At 40.7% G+C, this 20,756-nt stretch overlaps 1 protein-coding gene across 1 annotated transcript; it reads left to right on the plus strand.

Annotated features, from left to right (window-relative positions):
* The first annotated feature begins 2,365 nt into the window (after positions 1 to 2,365).
* On the plus strand, positions 2,366 to 20,115 carry LOC119387394 (peptidylglycine alpha-hydroxylating monooxygenase). The gene is made up of 10 exons (XM_037654778.2): positions 2,366 to 2,578; positions 4,506 to 4,563; positions 7,201 to 7,422; positions 8,045 to 8,128; positions 9,476 to 9,536; positions 10,948 to 11,012; positions 11,103 to 11,183; positions 12,149 to 12,276; positions 12,887 to 12,936; positions 13,808 to 20,115. The coding sequence occupies exons 1-10, from the start codon at positions 2,459 to 2,461 to the stop codon at positions 13,986 to 13,988; spliced, it is 1,050 nt and encodes a 349-aa protein (XP_037510706.1). The 5' UTR covers positions 2,366 to 2,458; the 3' UTR covers positions 13,989 to 20,115.
* Positions 20,116 to 20,756: the final 641 nt, after the last annotated feature.

The raw sequence follows: 20,756 nt of genomic DNA on the forward strand, positions 1-20,756 counted from the left end.
AGTTCCTTCAGTGGGTGCTCCTGAACGGCTTGTGATTGAGCTTGCTCTTACTACCTGCTTTACCCAAGTACCAATTCTGGTGTTGGATTTTTCTTGCTCCGTAGCAATTTTGAATAGAAAAAGAGGCTTCAAACATTACGCAAACAAACAGAGCGTTAAATGATTACCATGGATATTCTGCACACAGACCTCCCCTATACAATTCACTAAAGAGTCCCAAATCATATGCCTGATTAAACTGTAAGAAAGCATGTAGTTTCTTGATGTTATTTTTTTTAAACAGTACAATAACTTTGCAAAAACCAGAGTGTCATCAGTGGTGCTTGATATACAGTGCATGAAGCCAGTGAATATAAACTGCAATGATGCCACCAGAAGCATTAGCAAAAGTAAATTCACCCTCATATAAACCTCATTCTGCATTAGGACTGTCCAGGCATTATTAACAAAGTATATTCAATAATTTCATTACTTCTAATTGCCCCATTTGCATAATCCTATCTCATCCATAGCATGCTGTGAATCCAATAATTATTGACCTACGAGGGGTATTACTAAAGTTGCCAACTCATTTAAGGTACCTGCTAGCCCCAGTGCTAGCCTCATTAAATTGGAGGCTTTAATAAGTACTGCGTTGTGTTAATTCCTTCAAGAAATTTTTAGCATCCCCGTCATAGCTATTTTTTAAAGATTTGATGATGCATCTCCCCATCTGATGACAGGCACTTGCCTAATTACCACCCCATCTTTCCAACAAGCAGCCCCTGTAAGATGCTTCAACGCATGCTATCATCGCAGGTCACCATAAGTTTCCTGAAACCACCTTGCTTTTAGTTCTGGCACCGCATGGCTTTCGTAAATCATTTTCTTGCAAAGCGCAACTTGCTTCCTTGACAAACTGCACCTATAATTTTTTACCATTCTTCAATAGCTATTTTTCTTGATTACTCGAAAGAACGCAATAATGTGAACCATAAGCTACTACTTTTCAGAGAAAATTAATGAAATATAGATGATCATCTCCTATACCTAGCCTGAGTATATACTTCGTTAATAATCATTTACATTTTGGAGCATATATATGTGATGGCACGAAATCTGGAGTACCACTGGAGTCTGTCATAGGCATTTCGCACTTTTTTAAAGGTGTCATGCAACAATTTTGAATTAATCCTGCAATAAATTAGAAGAATTACTGCCTTGCCAATCGCTTGTCACATTTTTTTTTCACAGAGTAAATTGATAAGGGCTCATTACAGAGGCTGGAGTTGGTGGTGATGCTGTCCGCCGCATCACCACTAATGAGACAGAGGACGGCGCGTGTATAATTAAGGCCCACACGCGCGCGCGCGTACTATGTGTGCTTCACCGCAATATACTCTGTGCACTTCACCGCATGACACAACTGTGTTGCGGCAATGTTGACTTTTAGAAAGACGTTTAGGTGTCGGGAATGTAAGCTAGACAATGCTCCTAACAATAAGATTTCTATTTTATTTCCGTTTTTATTTGTACACAACTACCTAAAGAGGCACTGCTTATAAAACCGATTGTCATAATCGGCGACAGCATATATGTTAAGCCACTCGACAATAACGCCGGGTGAACGCCGGTTCATATCCCGTCGCTTCCAGCTTGCGCATTCCATATCTGTCACGCGCAGTTACTCAAGACGAAGCTTAAATAAACGTGTTGGTCCAAGTAATTCGCCCAAATGACAGTCCAACTGATAGCGATCGATCCTCGATCACGCAACACACGCACTTCTACCACACATCCACGCACGCCACAACACTAGTTGTGCATCAAAGAGACATTCACAAATCGCATAACACATGGCCTTTATTTCATGCTCGTACACCTCGTTATCATTGCTTATAGATTTGGCGGCCAACATTTCGGGAGATTGGCGTTACCTGCTAAGCACCGCGGAGAAGCTCCCTCCGCTCATAAGCGTCCACTGAACACGGTGATATCGTAGAACTGGCAGAACTAACAAAACGGCAACGACATGCAGATGAATCGCTTTCTACAACACTCTTACACAATGCGACCACGGGCAGAGGCGGTTCTCGCTAGTGCACACAGCTCACTGTCAAAATCTACACCAACAACCAGCACGGAGAACAAACTACCATAGAGTTTCTCACAGTTAGTGGGAAACTCTATGGTTACCGTACCAACCGTACCCCGTAAACCGCCTAAAAAGTATTTCTAGCCCAGCGATTCAGCGATTCTGCCGCCACCTACTTACACACTTCAAGCCAAGTCAAGCCGGTTTTAAGCGGCTATATGGGTGCGCCGAACGCTTTTGCCACATTTTGTCTCGTACGCCCAGGGCGACCGAACGCCGGCCATTCTCCTCGCTCAGTACCTCCTACTTTCGTTCTCCGTAGCGTAGGAGGCTCTTGATAACACCTGAAGAATCGGTAGCAGCTGTTTGTGTAACGCTAAGGAAATGGCACGAATCTTTGTTTGCTCTTTTCTCTTACTATGTGTGACAGTTGTATATATGTCAGCGAGCACATCGGCGGCAACACAGTTCCCGTTGTTGATGCCTCACGTTCGACCCACACAGGTAACATGTCTGATTTTTGTTTCTCGCATCCTGATTTGTTTGTTGCCCCACATGTCACGCATGCTCGAATATGACAGGAAGGTGTGCTGTCCACGTACCGCAGCATTCGCTCGCCCATTCGAAACGACGGGCACGATTGTGCTAGCCACAGAGATCGTAAACGATGCCTTCTCATAATCGCGTTTGCCGGGAAAAACCATATGGTTACGTGTATGACGCTCAAGCTCGCATCTTATCATTCTTTCACGCACTGCTGCAACGTTGTTTTTATTTCGCCCTTTGGCCTTGGCTAATAATATGCTCTATTGTCGTGTACAAATTTGATTCGGTGAGTTTGCTTTCGTGAGCTTTGGCTTTTAACCTCCATAAACCTTACATAACAAACCTCCATATCTTACCTTCTGTTCCAATTTGCATTGTAGTACGAATACTGGCGTGCTTGACCGGCATGCGTACTGCAGTGTTTGCCGGTATTCACTGCCGTTTACTTCAGCTAATATGATTTGACGAAGGCAACAAACCGTAAAACATAAAATCGTACCGAAAAGAGCTCGACAGCTGTACAAACGTCAGTCAGTGCTTCATGAAAGAAAGTTTACTACGAACGGGCAAATAGCAAGCGCACCTGGACATGCCAGTCGCGATTACATTCCGTTATTTTGTTTTACTTGTCACTTAAAAATATGATGGGAGTAAATGGCAGCCATTCTTCATTTTTTTTTCTTTTTTCAAAGTCAGCAGGCACTTCTCATTAGCTTTTCTTTCTTTTTAATGTGTTCGTATATTCCGTGTTTGTGGACTGTATATCACTTCCAGCAGGAACAACCACCCTTTATCGTTAATTCAACAACAACAGCAGCCCTTTATCATGATGGGCATATCTTCAGTAATCATTGCGTTTCCTTTGGTATTTCTTTCATTTGCCTCAGTACAAAATGAAACGTAATTTAAATATGCTGATACAATAGCCTATTTTCATAGTACAGTTCACGTCACACTTTGTCTGGTGTCTGTATGGCGAATTCTGAACTGTGCTGGCTTGATATAGATTTGTGCTGTGTAAGTCAAATATAATCAACGTGGCAGGTGCATACCATGTGATTAAGAGGCTGTCTGTTAGAGTCGACTGCAGTCCCTAGCATTACAGTTGCGAAATTGCATTTCATGTTTTTGTGGACGTATAAACAGAGCTATAATTAACAATGCATTAAAACAAAATGTTTAAAGCCTGCCAAGGTGCACTTTCATGTTTTTATGAGCAGCATTTAGCTTTACTCGTACTTTGGAAACTGCATGCACTAGTGTTATGAAACTCGTAAATTTCTGGAATTTATATAATTTGTGGCAACGAAAAGAACTTGTTATAAACTGTAACATAACCGCTCATCGAAGAAACATTGTCAAATTGAGCCAAATGAAGCCTTACAAAAGTTTACGTGCATAATAGTGTAATGATATGTGCAGTGTGACTGATGAAAATGTGGTTTTAAAAACCATGGTCACCTGTTGCAAGTAAGGCACTTGTTGCACTTAAACATAAGGCCCTTTTTCTTTCTCTTCTTGACTTGAAGGAGATTGACTAGTGGCTACTTGTGCCTTTGTTTCAGAGTATGTAAAGGGCAAATTTGTACACTTAATGCTCCACCAGCCAACATTCTTTCTCACAATTGTGCGTAAATGTTGCGTGTTCAAACATGAGTTTAGTTACCCCTCGTGTCTTGTTTCCGTTTATTCAGACCTCGACGTGTTCATCTTGTCTAAGTGAAAAAAACCTGAGGTTGGAACGAGTTCAGATCTGAAGAACTTAGCAGAAACTAAATGGGTTTTTAGAAAACTTGAGTGATAATTGGGCTTTTTCGGAGTGTTAGAAAATTGAGATGTTAGAAAGGATGTTCCATGCGATTTTTGTTTCTTGTCTTTGTCGCAGAATGAAACGTACCTCTGTACAGCATTCCACATAACACCGAGCAAGCATAAGTATGTGGGTGAGTACTGAAATGGGAAACGGGGCAGTTCTCTAATTCATTGAGTCTTCTGGTGAACTGCATTAGTTGCCTCATAGAAGACATGAGGCATTGAATAAGCGCTTGGATAGTGTATGAATATTGCAAGGTGCCAAAATCAGCCAGAGCATGGTACAATGTTTTATAGACGAATCGCAGCAAAAGCTGTCGCTCATAGCTGGAATCTCGTGCCTGTTTAGTTTACCCATTGTAAATGGCATCCCATTCTTGTCTGGCCTCCATAGCCGAAAAATGTGAGGGACCTATCCACTGCAGGTCATGTCATTTTAGAGGGACACTAAAGTGAAACAATGAATTGATAAATTTTACTCTGAAAACTCTAATACACTGAAACCTCGTTATAACAAAGTCACACCTGCGACGAAAATAACTTCGTTATATCCGAAAATTCGTTATAAATGTTTATTTTTAGCACTATCTATGACAAGACTATTCTTCATTTACTTCGTTATAACCAATAATTCGTTATATCCGTGTTTGTTCTATCGAGGTTAGAGTGTATAGTTAATTTTGCTATCATAGCCTTAAAATGGAGGAGAAAATTAAGGTAGAAGTTTCATTTCTAAATTTCACGCTCACGTTCTCCGCACGGGGTGTCACGGATTTGAAAGTGTATTTTTGTATTTTGGTGACATTGGCCCCATGAAATTTCCTGAAACTTGTTGTGTTAAGTCTCTGGCCTCCACAAAGGACAATGTACTTCATTTTTACTGATTATGAACGACATAGGTCCCAGAAGATGCTGTCGAAATCTATGACGTCATGGCGGTTGGTGTGGGAAGTTCGGCGTGGCGTGGCCACTCGCAATTTCTCTTTACGCTTACCAAGCATGTTCTCACAGTAAGCGTGGTGATTTTGTTATTATGAAAGAGTAATGTAATGATATGAGAAAAAATCAGTTTTCTCTTTAGTGTCCCTTTAAAACAACAGTTTGAGCAAACAACTAAGATGCACTGACACTTCCAGTGGAGGTGCTATGACAAATTCTATGACACCGAGAATGATAAGAGATGCTAACATGTCAGAACATTGCTTTAGCTATCACCACGCACATTGCAAGGAGCACATGCACGCTTGCGTTCCAGCACGCTGGCTGCCAGTCAGTTTGGGATGTGTACACACATGTCTATAGATCTATAGTGCATTTGCTGATCAAAAAAATGCCCCCACCTCCCCGAAGGGAATCGTGAGGAAATGCGAATGCATTTCTTGCGCCGAGAGTATACGGCATAGTAATTTTAATAGCGTAATGCTGGACACATCGACACGCTCAAGTGTCTCCCTTTTGGGCGCCTCTTTCAACGAACACTTCCTACGTGCGTTCGTAATCACCTCAGGGATGTTGCCACCGCCTTCAATGCAGCACAAACGCGTTTAGAACGCGCTGTTTTCAGGCTGTGCCAAGGCAGCACAAACGCTACAAACGCGTTTCAAACGCACTGCATTGAGGCGGTGGCGCAGGGAGGAGAGAGAGCGAACAGCGAGAGAAGGAGCGGCGAAGCACTGCACCTACCCTCTCCACACATGCGGGAGCTCGGCGGAGCTCCCGCATGTGTGGACTGTGGACTGAGTACTGTTTGCTCCATGCACTAGGTTGTGTGTCTGTCTGCTCTCGACAGGTGGAGCTTCGGTGTTCAGTGCAGCATGTTACCTTTTTTGAAGAAATCTCAACATAAAAAAATAATGTGTCACTTTTAAGCAATTCATCTTCTTAAAATAATGGAGGAAGTGAGGCTCAATGTCTGTGCAGCTGTTTTGGGACAGCAGTATTGTCTACAGCACCTGCATGTAATGGCTGCCAGCTTTTAGATTTTTTTCTTCAAGAGGTGGTTTGTATTTTTACTTAGTGTATTTTTCAGATGTACATTGACATTTTTGTGCCGTTCTTAGATTCTGTCAAAGGTTTTCTACGTTGGCACAATTTTCACCTAGGTTCTTGTTGTATCTTTTGAGATCTGGTAACAGTTCTTTATTAATTTTGTTGTATTGAATGTAGAATAACCTAGCTGTAATAAATTTCTGCTGTATCAGTGAGTGCATCCACTCATTGATTGGTTGCACATTTAAAAGGGGCTACTGCATTACTTTGGCACCTGAAGCAAAATTACACTTAAAAAGCTAAGCTTTTTAAAATTTAAAGGCAGTTGCTATCTTAAATTTAGTATTTTAAAGCAACTATCTGTGTTTTTTCTCCCTTTTTTTTTTGTCTCTCTTGCTCGCTTTCATGTATGGCGATTGGTTGTCAGGCTTTCACCGCCAGGAATAAATGAGCCCTGAAATGTATGCCTCGGTGATCTTAAAATTACCTGTCTTGGTCTAAGTTCACTCATGAATTTTTGCCACAAAAATTTTGGGACAACACCTTCAAATATAGGCCAGTTAAAGGCAGATATCAAATCCCAAAAGTGGCTTTATGTTTCATGGTGTGGGAGTGCAAACTCACGAACAGATGACCATGACACAACAAGTGTGGTTGTGTTTGCTGATTGCAGCTTTTTTCAATGTTGTAAAAAAACTACTACATTGAATTTCTCATAATGGAAATTTCCTAATTTGAGAAATGTCTAACAGTGGAACATCTATCTGTCTGCATTTTAGTGGCATTCAAGCCAAATGCAACAATGCACGTGGCCCACCACATTCTGATCTACGGCTGTCTGGAACCGGGCTACCGTGAGCAGGATTCTCCGCGTGCGGTGTGGGACTGTGGAGAGATGAGCAAGTCCAACTCAGAGTTCTTTCGAGGGCCGACCTGTGCTCGAGGACCTCAGATCATATACGCATGGGCTCGGGACGCTCCGCCTCTTTCACTTCCAGAAGGTAATTAGGTTTAACTCAAACACCTGTAAGGTTGCATATGTTTTTTTTTCCTCTTTTTTGTTTTTTACACCTATTTCAGTTAGAACCAGGTTATCCCGTCTTGCCAGAACAAGGAACGAAAGTTTTATGTGAAAAAATGCTAATTGTATTATGATCCACTGCCTCGACCATGGGTTGCAAAGGCCAAACGTAATACTCCCTGGACTAGATATAGAACACATTCATGAATACCCAATAAAATGTATGAAAGGATGGGCATCAGTGGTAGAGCATCATGCACATGTTATAGATGTGCCTTTGGCTAGCAGCTGTGACATGTTGCATAATTGGTCTTTATAAAGTCATATCTCCTTGCTATTTTTACGTTTCATTTAAAAAAGCAGTTAATTTTTCCTGTGGTTCATTGTCTATTGGTGTTATGTGATTGTAAGAAAAGAAATATGACCCCTTAGTTTTCATAATTCATGCTCAGGGCTTATAGGACTGAGGATCACACAGGCTTCCATTGAAATTGTGAAAGTTGAGTGAAAGTGCTGTACACACGCATGCATGTCCACACACAAGATTTTAAACAGTGGTACAGTGTATACATGCTTTGATGCTATTGCTGTTTTTATTTCAGGTGTGGGCTTCAAGATTGGCGGCAATAGTGGCATCAAGTATTTGGTGCTTCAAGTTCATTATGCCGACACTACCGCATTCCTTGGTAAGCAAATGATCGACAGTTATTTTGTCTGCTTATATATTATATCTACTTTGCTTATACAGTAGACTCTCAGTAAACTGAAATCTGTTAAACAAGACTGCTGCTTAAATGGAACAACTGCCTCTGATATGATTGGTTTGACACCTGAATTATTGCACCCCTGTTCGTCTCTCGGCAAACAGAACTCCTGTTAAACGGAACATATTTTCCTTGTCCCTTCATGTTCCGTTTCATGAGTGTCTACTGTACTACTATATATTTTATAAAGAGATAAGTTGGATGCACCGATACTGAATTGTAATTAGAACCAATAGCAAACATTATGTGCTACAAGAAATGAAGCTAGATTTAAATTAAATACAAAGTGAGGACCCGTCCTGTCTTGTGTTTCTTCTTCTGTGTGAATGTGAATTTGGCGCGAAGTTGACTATATTTAATTCACACACAGTAAAGGTTGATTAGTGAAAATGTATGAAAGAGCCCAGCAAATTGTGTAATGCATTAACTCCAGATGCCATTTGCATGCTGTCACACGACTACACTTGTACTGAGGTGTATAACGTCATTAAACTTGCTGATGCTTACCTGCTCAAAAGAGTAGTATAATATGCAGTTTTTAAAATATCAAACATGTCACATGCCCTGTTCGGAGCAAAATTTATTTTAAACTGTGAGTGTTGCAAAGCAACTCAGCATATCGCTATATTCTGTAATGGATGCTGTGTACAGTAAAACAAACATAGATATCCTAAGCCCATTGAACAAATGCTATGGTAGTATGTTGAACATTTGTGAGTGAAATCCCAACTTGACATCAACTCACTCACAAATGTTCAATGTTCTGTAACCTTTGTTCGAGTGAGTTTATAACATTCATTTTTGTTCCATTGCATATAGTTCTCAGTCCAAATTATTGTGACATGCTGATTTTCTTCGTAACTTTCACAGTTTAGAAGGAAATCTTGCTCCTAAGAACACAAAAATGATTTGATATTCAACTGTGTACTGCGTTAGAAAAATAATTGCGTATTTGAAATCTGCTCAAAAACAAAAAACATGTTTGTGAAGTGGGCTTCCCCTTAACTACGACCGTTCGTTATACCATGCGCACATGTCAAAGGGTCTACATATTTCATCTTAATGCTCTCTTTCTACAAACAAGAAAGCTTGTAGCAAAGAACACAGGTCCTTTTAGCGAGTTCATTGCAGGGCTTACCTAGCAGCAACTTGAGGCACAACTTACCACTGCAACCTGCAATTCTGAATTCATCAGCAGACTTGCTCGCAATGCTTTTCAAACGTTTTTTGACCCCATATCTGAGGGTTCTATACTCTGAATTTTCCCAGACCCAAGAAAGACGGACATGTCTGGTATTGTCCTCTCTGTGTTGCCTGGAGACACACAGCTGTGAGTAATTGCATTTTGTGATTTTTTGTGGGCTGTAAGTTGGTGAAGTTTACAGTCGGAAATAATTTTTGAATTATGTATGTACCTTTGAAGGGAATCTGACTAAGATTGCGTTGCTATATACAAATGAACAAAATCATTGCTCAGCATTATAAAATGTTACGCCACTCTTTTACTGCATTATCTGGTGCTGCAGTGGTATGGTTTCAAGTGCTTTGCTGGTACCTGGTGTGTGTTCTGTGCAGTTTTGTCTTATGAATACAAGGATACATGTGCATCACTTGACAGCCCTTCGTGAACGGCGGGAGAAGTGTGACGCAAGACCTGATTGTTAAATCACAATGCATGTTGTTGATGTGTATCCTGTTATAGCTGGATCAGTAGCATGATAGTCGGCTCAGTGGCCATGGTATTCTACTGTAAGGTTGAAGGTTCAAATGCAAGGGTTCGTATTCTGGCCACGGTGGCAGCATTTTGATAGGATCACAATGCGAAACAAATTTAACTACTGTGCTTCGGGTGGCTGTAAAATTAAAAGCCGTTAAACTTAATTTGAAGGTATTCACTACACTGTCCCTCATAGCCCATAGTGCAGCTTTGGGATATTGAACTTTGTAATTTGAATATGGTGGCATTCCTTAGAATTTTAATCTTGCTTTTACTCCTATGAACAGATAGAAGCATTAAAAAATATTCCTGTTCAACATTAATACATATTTTGTGCCATCTACTACCTGCTGTTGTGTGCTAATGCTTTCTGAAATTGAAGAACTAGAGCTGTGCTTGTCCCTTTTTCACGTTTTTCCCTCATCTCACATTGTGAACCTAACTTCGGCTAACTTCTTTATTCTCAGAGCTCATTTATGTCTTGTAGAACACAGCGGCAATGCAACAGCTACCTTATGGGGCGACAAATTTTGTGTGCGATGACATCGCGAAACATATTTCTGATGCCTTTGAGACAAGATAGTAGCAAGTGTCCATTCATACATCCCTCTGTCCACGAGTTTGATAGCACAAGCCACCACCCAATTTCACTAGAGATGCTCACAAAGTCCATCTGTCTCTGTTATGAGAAGTGTTTGTTGTCCAAGTTGTAATCAAGTAGTTAGCAGTCTTCTTTCCGCTGTTATATTATTCCAGAACATAGGTCAATGTAATGCAATAGTAATGCACAACAGTTTATCTGGGTTCCATGCCATTCTCATGACTTACCATGATGCCAGCTGGTGGCACTGGTGTACAATCAAGCAGCACACAACTTCAGTTACCAGCAGTGAAAAAAAAATTTTGAAAAGAAATGTAGTAAGGCTCAGTTCGCGTTTCTAAACGCCCTCATAAATTTCTTTACTTTTCCTTATTTTCACCTTACTTCCTGTTTTTAACCTTGTTTTGTTGTTCATGCTTTTAGCGTGAAACGACGAGCTGGTATTTACCTTCTGGGAACGGGAGGCATGATTCCTTCGCACAAAACGGGTAAGACATTGATGTTGTCAATTGGTGGCTTAGTGTCTGCTGCAAAGTCACGATGACACATACCACACTCTACTTTTTTTTTTTGTCTAGAACACTTCGAAACTGCCTGTCTCATCGACGAGAACTTGACCCTGTATCCATTTGCATTCAGGACTCATACACACAAACTTGGTAAGTAGACTGATTCTTTTGTAGTTCTTGACAGAATACAAGCATGGCTTGCGACCTGCGTTGTGCAGCTTAGTCTTGTATTTTAGTGCCAATGATGGCGTGTCTTATAGCTGCACAAATTGTGCAGTTATTGTATCATTATTCATTATCCTAGTGTTGCATAACTAGTAAGAATTATTATAAGGTGACTTCACTTTGTAATGCCCGTGCCAGATGCCATGGCATAGTGGATGTTGACAGCATCTTCTCAGGTCTAGTTCTTTACTTTGTCTGTAAATACGAACTAGTAAATTGTATTGTAAAAGAACTGAGGACTGAACAGGGCAAGTAATTCTGCTGCATCACAACACCCCAGGTACAAGAGTATGCAAAAATATCTGAGCTGTCACATTGACATGTTAGCACTGGGGTTCTGCTGTGAAAATTTTGAAACTATCGAGGTTTGGCCCTCGGATGATCAGTTTCTTACTGTGAAACTAGCAATAGCTAGGCTTTGAAGTGTTGTATTTTGTTAGCGTAAACTGTTTTGTTTGGTGTCCCTTTAAGCTGTCCTCATTTTTTCTTTTCTTAGTGGCTTCTGAGAATGGAAAGGTCTCTATGTAGTAGTTGAAAGAAAGACATTTTTCATGTCTGTGCTCTCTTTGGCATTTGTACATAATGTGGGAAAACGGTATTACGGGTATCCACCTTTGACGATTGGTAGCGGGATGGTTGAATTTGAGTTGATGTTTGCTTGAGAACTCAGATTCTCAAATTTTTGGTTGTAGAAAATCGAGAAGGCTGACCGTTGCTTTTAGAGGCGGCAAGAAGGGACCCCGTACTTTGTTGCAGTGTGATTCGTTGAACATGGATTGAGTACTAACTACATAGTGGAGGCTGCTAGAAAAGGACACATTTGTATTTTTTGTAGTTGTATAAAAACTGTTGGCGTCAGTTATATATTGCCGACTAATTTCCCTTTGCAGGCAAGGCTGTATCTGGTTATGTTGTTAGAAATGGCCGGTGGATTAACATTGGGAAGCACGACCCATTGCAGCCGCAGATGTTCTACCCCGCAAACAAGGGCATCAAGGTCACCAAGGGTGACATCTTGGCAAGTTTTGTTTTGTCAATGTCGTTAGTGATGTGAGGTGTTTCCATATTGATTAAAGCATTGTCAGCCGCAGAAAAATAAACCATTTTTTTATATGTCAGCATGCTGAGTAATTACCTCACTGTCTTTTCTTGCATGCTGTTCATACTGTTACAGCAATCCACTTTGTCTTTTCTGGGTTCACATTTGCAACAGAGTCTTTCCTTGCCTTTTAAGGTCACACAACAGCATGATGTTTGCGGACCAGCTTGGAAGATTTCTAACAAACTTGGCCGACATAAGTGTTTGAGGTTACAGTGTCCTTAGCCGAGGATTTATTGAAACATTGAAATACATGATCCAGCAAGTTTTACATTTAGGCTTGATCTTCATTGCATCCTTCCATTAGTAATAGCACAAAGACAAACACAAGAGCTGTGTTTTTTCCTTTAATCCAAATGTTCTTGTTCTGTGATCATCAGCATTAGTATAGATCAGCTTGCTTCGTCGCAGAGTGTTATTCATTCAAGCAAAGCGCTGCGGGTGCATTTGACCTGCAAAAAGCAATCTCCTTTCTCCATTCTATGAACAAAGGTCACCATTTCTAATGTTTAGTTTCTTTGCTCTATAGGCTGCCCGCTGCACCATGTACAACTTCAGAAATAGGCCAACCTATGTTGGGTAAGTGGCTGAACGTAGCTTGAGGTTTGTTTGTAAGTGCACGTATGTATGTCTGCGTACTTTGGCACATCAGTCACCACAAATTATGTATAGGTAGTATGAGAGTGAAACTTTTAGATTATCCATCCTGAAAAACATGTTCTTGTAAGGCTGTGTAGCTCAAGTCTATACTTTGTGTTAGTGTCTGCGCAATATTTTTTGCTGCCAACGTTCTTGCTTCCAAGCTTACAGGAAAGCTAAGTTGGGTTTCTTCACACTTTATTTTAATGGCTACATGTGTATGAGTATCTGAGAGCCTGCACTTCAGCTTTGACTTTGACTCTGGTTTTTTTCTTACACTCATGTAAACTGGTAGTTGCAAAAGCACAAGAATGTTGTAACTAGTTACACTACTTATAATGTGCAGTGGAGCTATGGGATCTGACAGGCTCAATTTTTGTAAGTCACTGGTGTATACATAAACAGACACTGAAGCCAGAGAAAGCACAGGCGAATTAAATTGTTTTGTTTAATTGAAATGCAAATAATCACCAAATTGCAAATGGCACTGCAAATTGAACTTGTTACGGACTGCAGAAGTAAATACCTGCAAACTTTTTCTTGCAAGTGTAAGCGCCGTGATTTGCATCATTTAACATTGTTAACATGTGCAGAGCCAGCTTGCTTTGCTCAACGTTTCATGTCTAGTCGCACAACTATTCTTTGGCCTGGGAGCATAAGCAATGGGATAGCAACACACTTCGACCAATCAATGATAATTCGATAAGGTTTGGAAAGCTTGTGCAATGAAGCTCAAGGTTCTCTTGAAGCACAAGGCACAAGGTAAGGACAATAGATGGTCCTCGGATGACGCTGTTTTTCTGCTTTTCAGCTCCACGGGCAACGACGAAATGTGCAACTTCTACATGATGTACTATGTGGATGGTGACAGGATCCTTGACAAGAAGGACTGCTTTTCCTACGGGCCACCAGTCTACTATTGGGGCCGTGATCCTCTCCTCGCTGACTCACTTACTACCCAGATTGACAGAGATGCGAGCACTCTCGAGTAACTTTTTCTCGCACCCTCGCATGAGCCACTGACATTTCTGTGTGACCGGTCTCCTTGACTCCCGTTTTTCTCCCCACGATTTGCCGACTTCCTGACCATCATTTCTTAACTCCCACTTTGGCTCCAGCAACACTTAAGCTGGCAGTAGTAAGAAATGGCTGGTTCAAAGGGTCTCAACTGTGAGAACAAGCCTGCGCGGTCGTGTCATCACTGACCTTGGCAGCTTAGCGGCTTGGTGCTTGCCCAACTCTGAATGCTCGAGATAGAGGATCAGTGGACTTGTGTTGCAAGAGCTCTGCTTATCGCTTTTCAATTTTTATTTTATAGAATTAACTCACTTATTTGCAAACAAGCCTGGAATTTAGTCTGTTCCCAAAATCCCACCAAGTGGGAGGGCAAATCGCGCTCTCAACTGATTCATCAATCAACGTTCCCTGATGAACATCCTCATAATTGGGCACATTCAGTATTTTCTTGGAGGAAATGGAATCAAGGGCTGTTTCCCAATGAACTCTCAGCTGCAGTAATTAGAGAGGAAAGTTTTTAAAGTTTGGTGATTACTGCAGCCATGTGACTGCATTGTCGTTCTCAAGTCCGGGCCTTTTGCATGTCTAAGTGCAAGGTATTCGAGTGTCTTCAAACAAGACGAACACACTTTGTTTATTTAAGTCATCCTTCATTATTTGTTTCACTCATAACTGTGCTCGTTTTCACTGTACTGTCACTTGTTACTTTCAACTATGAGTACTCGTATATCAAAGAATGCACAGCTGAGCAACACATGCCACTCTTGGTACTTGTTGGCGTACGTATTGATATTTTTTTTGTCCCTTGCTTACGATACCATGAAAAGTATTTCTTGAACCCACTGTGGTATTTCAATGGCTATGTTGCGCTGCTGAGCAAGAGGTTGTGGTTTCTATCCCAACAGTAGCAACTGCATTTGGTGGAGGTGAAATGCCAAAACACGGGTACTTAGATTGAGTTGTTTGTTAAGCAACCTCAGGTGGTCAAATTTAATGTGGAATCTTCCCTTATGGCATACTTCATAATCAGATTATGGATCTTAAAGTACTTTTTTCTGAAAGACTGCAATGATTTAGTTGCATGAACATATTTTTTTTAACAATGCCTCTGCTAAATAAAAATGTTAGCAATGAAGAGCAGAGTCTGAAAATGAAAAAGGGTTGATCGGCTGAGAAGGGTCAATGCATCCCATTCAAAATTGAAATCTAGCAAGATGATCAAGATGAAAATGGATCAAAACAGATATGCATGCAGATACCGTATTTACTCGAACCTAAGCCGATGTTTTTTTTTCGAAAAAACGACGTGCGAAAGTGGCGGCGTTGGCTTAGATTCGAGTACAATGAATAAGTTTTTTTTTCTGGCCTTGCGAATTTCTGGGGCGGGCTTAGAATCGGGGTCGGCCTAGATTCAAGTAAATACGGTACTTCTCACTTCGTAATGTGTAATCGACCCATTTTCCCTCTTCCTGCCTCATCTTCTTTCCTTTTATTCACCCTAGCCTCTGTACCTGTAATGAGATACCTCAGAATTTATGCCTCTAACTGAGCTTTTTTCTTTTTCAACTAAAAAAAATCCAATCCATGTTTCTTGTAAGACATGCACTGAAGCAGGGTTCGAAGCAGGTTCTCTTGTGTCATCAATTTATTATTTTTAATGAAAACCAGTCACTTCTAAGTCTTTTTCTCTCTCCATTGAAATGAGCGTTCGCTTGCTTTCATAAGCTCTCAGTTTTCAGTGACTTGTCTATGTGTACAGTTGCCATTGCACTTTATACAAGGCTACATCACAGTAAGCTGCGTCAAGGTCAGGTCTGTGTGCAAAGATAGAATATATATATATTTCCAAACTTGACATATTTTGTGGTTAGCCTTGATTGCTCCGAGGTGAACTCGTAAAACTGTTGTGAATAGCACCATGATCGAAGGGCTCGCAAAATGATGAATCGATCTGAGGGTAATTTGTTCATTTAACCTTGAAGTGGGGCTTCGCGGCAGTGCGGATTTCCCCTGGATAAGTGTGTTCACGATATAGCACCCCTCCACTGCAGTGAAACAACCTTTACAGGGGGTTACAGGCAGTTTATGTCTATTCGTTCATTTCGAATACTTCGAAATTTAGAATAATTTAAGTTCGTTTCGAAGCGAATTCGAATACTGTAATAATCGTTCGAATATTCGCACAAGCCTATTTACAGCGAGCTGCTGCAAAGTTTAGACGGATGAAAGCTGTATCTTGCGAGATAGTACTGAAGAGCCAAGTTGGTTTAGTTCAGCTTTGGTTGCTAATACATTAGATATACTGTACTTAGTCACTACAAAAATAATTACAGCTTGGAAGAAATAAAGTAAAGCATACCTATCTAGAATGTTGTGCAATTCGATTATGCCACTTATCTGCATGAGGAATGCACAGCTGAACAGCTGCTACACTGACAGTTCTAGAACGTTATTCTACGCCTTTGGGGAAGACTAAGATCTTGACACATCGTTGTTTGAATGTTTAGGCTGTCATGCATCTCCCATTCCCCTATCCAGAACACATGCAGCAGTCAAAATACTTGCAATCTCTGCAGTTAAGATCTTTGTTGGTGCCCGGTTGAAATATTTTATCCTTGAACATATGTTGTGCAGTTACTTTTTATGTTCTCTATGGCATGCTGTTTTATGGTTATTTATGTGCTAGTCACTGCATATATTCTAAACTACAGTACTTAACTGACAGTCTTTGTCGGAAGTATACAAGATTACGTTGTGACCACCGTTGCCCTCTACAGGCTATAGGGACTTTTTGTGATATGCCAAAAGTCCCAACATCCTGGAGACTGAATGTTACTGCTAAAATGTTGAAAGTCAGATCTGTTCGGTGTACTATCAATATTTCAGCATCCACGCAAGTTATATATGTACACGTAGGCGTGAAGTAGCCCGTATGGTGTTTTTGACAAAAGCTGTATGTACTGAAATCGTTGTTGTTCTTATAAGTGGTAATTTTGATAACTTATTCTGGGGGGCATTGTTTTATACAGTACTGGTAATTATTTATAATGAGTTTTTAAAACCATGAATTTTGCAAAGAAGCATCTAGATGGAGAGGGGACCAATGAAGATGTTTACTACCATACACTGCAGACTAATCGTATGTTCGGCTGGATGCCACTGTGCTCTCACTTGAATTGCAACGATGCAGAGCCCGCTATTGATCCAAACAAAAAAAACATATCTGAGTGAAACGTGCAGTCACTTGATAGAGCAGTTGGAGGTCAGAAAAGGAAGCATGCGACGTCTTCTGTTGCAAACAAACAAGGCCTACAGATGCTGAGGAACTGCTGTATAATCAGCCGCAACCGACATCTCGCCAGAATGAAAACTGCAGGAATCACCTCATCAGATCTTGGTCGCACTACCAGTTTGAGTGCAGTGCTCTGACAGAACCAGCTGAACATATTTAGAGAACTCGATTTCGACTAGTTGAATGTGAGGCGTGTCACAGAGCACTCTGGAGCTACTGAAAAGAACCAGCTGCATGTACCATAAGCGGTGACATTAAGATGTAACTGGACTTTCTAAGTCCAGGAGCAGCACATATTCTCTGTAGCAACGCCTTTTGCTCGATTGAATGAAAGGTTCGTGTAATTATGCGAGGTTCTGATTCGTTGATCTGAGTTGTTCGTAGTTTGACCAAAAACAAACTGACAAACTGTTTCACCAAGCTGTTTGATGCTGGTAGCAATGCACTTACCATATTGTCCCTGTGATCTTTATAATTGTGTGTGATCTTTATAATTGTATGCCTTTTATGTCCAGTACACTCCAGTAAATACATTCCAAGAAGCTTTGTAGTTCAACTATGTGTATTACAAATGTCATTTCTTCCCATTTACAAATACTACTGTGAAACTGACAACTCTTTCTTATTATTTAGGCTGTAATCCAAAACGTAACTGTGCATGTTGTACATATGTGACTCGTGTCCATTCCCCTGTGCTGTTAATGTCAGAAGTATAAGCAGTAGTAAATCTTATCTGTTGCAGTGTCGTTCATGTGTTACGTGCCTGTAGCACTGCAGAACATTTGACAGGTGTAATTGAACGTGCTGGGAAATCTGCCTCCTGCTTGAGTTATTATATATAATAACTATTTGCTTGACCTCAGTTGCTTTGAAAAAAAAAATGGTTTGTTTTGGAGAAATGTATGTTCTGCTGGTCAGCCAGATCATCATTTTCGTAGACACCACCAAGAATGGCAATTTGGGCTAGTTGGTTAAATTGCATTTCTAAAGGTTTTTGCAGCGCAAGCACGTTAAGTGCTGAAGGAAAGGCGACACAGCGAAGGACGGAAGGCAAAGAGGCGCTTGTGTACGTCCCTCTTCGCCTTCCGTCCTTCACTGTGCCGCCTTTCCTTCAGCACTTAAGTGCTTGCGCTGCAAACACCTTTAATAAGACACCACCAAGCTATCACATATTGCTGCTTTCTTATTACCATTCAGATCTCGCATGGCAATAGCATCCTGCAGTCTGTTTTGTACAGTAACAAATTTTGACTTTCTGTGGAGAAATTGGAAAACCAATATCGTCTTATCTCACATAGGGGCAAACATAATGTTAAAAATGGATGGACACAATCATGTATGTCTCTCCAGAACATGCCTACTGCTAGTTTTGTGTTAGTACTACTTACCTGCAATCAAGAAAATTGATGAAACACCATGAAATAGGCAGCAGAGACAAGACGGTATGCCACACTGCTTGTCATACCGAGTGCTAGGGCTCCAAATGACACTGGCCCGTTTTTTTTTTTTTTTAGTGGATGAACCAGAGATCATGTATCTGTGAGCACTTTGTCAGACAGCACTCTTGCGCCCTCTGATGGCACACTTGGTATCCACTCATGGAATAATATAAACATGTGCATCCTTTAGTGTTTGTTTCACTGCCAATAAACCTTGTTTGATCTGACAAGCTTGCTATCAGAATTGTGATGAGTTACACTAGATGAGTGGTGCCCATTTTGTCTGGGGGGTGTGTGCGGTATCACACTTCATTATGACAAACACACAGCCCTCCTAGCATAGTATTGCATTGATTGTAATTATGATAGCAAGATGGCCAGAATGAAGCACATAAATGACTTAGCACAGGCGATAACAGCATCAAACAAGAAGGCCCAAGAAATCTCTGATGAGTTATCAGTCTACTAAACAGCTACGAAACCTGTGTTTTTGTTGTTTTAATGTAATGTACATAAAGTCTCTCTTGTGTTTTCAAGAAAAAGTAAAGGCATACATTGTATCAGGACTTCTAGTTACGGTTTTTCATATAGGTTATGGCCAAACCTGACTTGTAAAATGTTAGAAGCTACATGTGAATTGCACTTAAAAGTGTTGAAACCTTGTGGGATCCTGTTTTGTGGCACTCCACCTATTCAACACTGCTTTTTCTTGCTCGCTAAATTTAGCAAGCTATGTCAATGGGAGAAAATGGATACAGCCCATGGCTGTTTTTAAACATTGATAGGATATTGTGGCAGTTTTGCAAGCTCAAAAGAATGTGCATGTGCAATGTGTGTGCTTATACAAGGCGTTGCTATGTCACAATGTAAAAGAATGCAGTCTGGCAATGTGCACACAGATGATGCAGTTTCTTGTCCTTGCCTGTCAATAAAGATTGGAAAATTTGAACCACAGCACATTATTTTCAATATGAAAATGTTTGAAAAGTGCCAGTATAAACATTCAAGCTGCAGTGCAAATAAATTATTTCATAAGCATGTATTTTGTGAAACAATGCGCTTTGACTGCAGAGGCAGTGCTGTTAGTATTGCAGTGCACGTGAATCATTACAGCAAGGTTTAAGAGAATGTGCACAATTTTACGCACCCTGTTCGCTTGCTGTTTGTATCTTGTTATGCCGATTGTGAAAAATTGATGGCTCAAATGGCAGATAACAAGGCGGTAACAATCGCTAACACTTGTGATAGTTATTGTGATTGTAACTTCTCATGCCCAGATTACTACGTATATTGTGTCAAGTTCATCAGTACCACCTATGACGAGTACATATGTGCAATCAAAAATCTGTAATAAATTTGGACCTAGCAAAAGATTCTGGCACTTCTCATTGCAGAAACGTGTTGGATATATATTTAGGCTTGCACCAAACAGCCTTCTAGTTGGAATGAAATGCACCGCTGTGCTGTTGTAGTAAGCCTGGTAATGTTGGGAAGTAGCAACTTCAAATTAACGTCTTTCTTGGAAGTCGCAGCACCTTGAGGACCTGCTTGACTAGGAGCATTGAATTTACCACAATCATTCACTCTTTACTAAGAGAATGAGTAAAAGTAAGATATTTTTTTGTTTCAACACTCAGTCACATCAACCACCTACAAACAAGGGCAAATGTAAAAGTGGGATAGAACAGCAGCATCGCAGCTTGAATTGCAAACCAGAGGTATTGACAGTAGCAACAATGATAGGATGGCAGACCCAGCACATTTGATGGATTCTACATTAAACAAAAGATAAACAATTATGTAGGCCCTCGCAGGCACAGCCAAAATCTGTGATGCCATGGCAAGCTGGTGTGGGAACCTCAAGGTGGCGTTGCCACATGAATTTTATTTTCGCGCATTTTCTCGCTTGCAAAGACTCTGCTCACTGTAAAAGCGGTGCTTTTGGTGTCATGAAATTGTAATTTACAAATACGAGAAAAATAGTTGTTTTCTCTTTAGTAACTAACTTTTCA

Source organism: Rhipicephalus sanguineus, chromosome 3 (assembly GCF_013339695.2).
Source record: "Rhipicephalus sanguineus isolate Rsan-2018 chromosome 3, BIME_Rsan_1.4, whole genome shotgun sequence".
NCBI lineage: Eukaryota > Metazoa > Arthropoda > Arachnida > Ixodida > Ixodidae > Rhipicephalus > Rhipicephalus sanguineus.

Excerpts from the sequence above, each read along its gene's own strand:
- LOC119387394 (XM_037654778.2), top strand. The coding sequence starts at position 2,459 with ATGGCACGAATCTTTGTTTGCTCTTTTCTCTTACTATGTGTGACAGTT. Across the intron at positions 4,564-7,200 it reads GAGCAAGCATAAGTATGTGG|TGGCATTCAAGCCAAATGCA; the intron begins GTGAGTACTGAA and ends TCTGCATTTTAG. Across the intron at positions 12,277-12,886 it reads TCACCAAGGGTGACATCTTG|GCTGCCCGCTGCACCATGTA; the intron begins GCAAGTTTTGTT and ends TTTGCTCTATAG.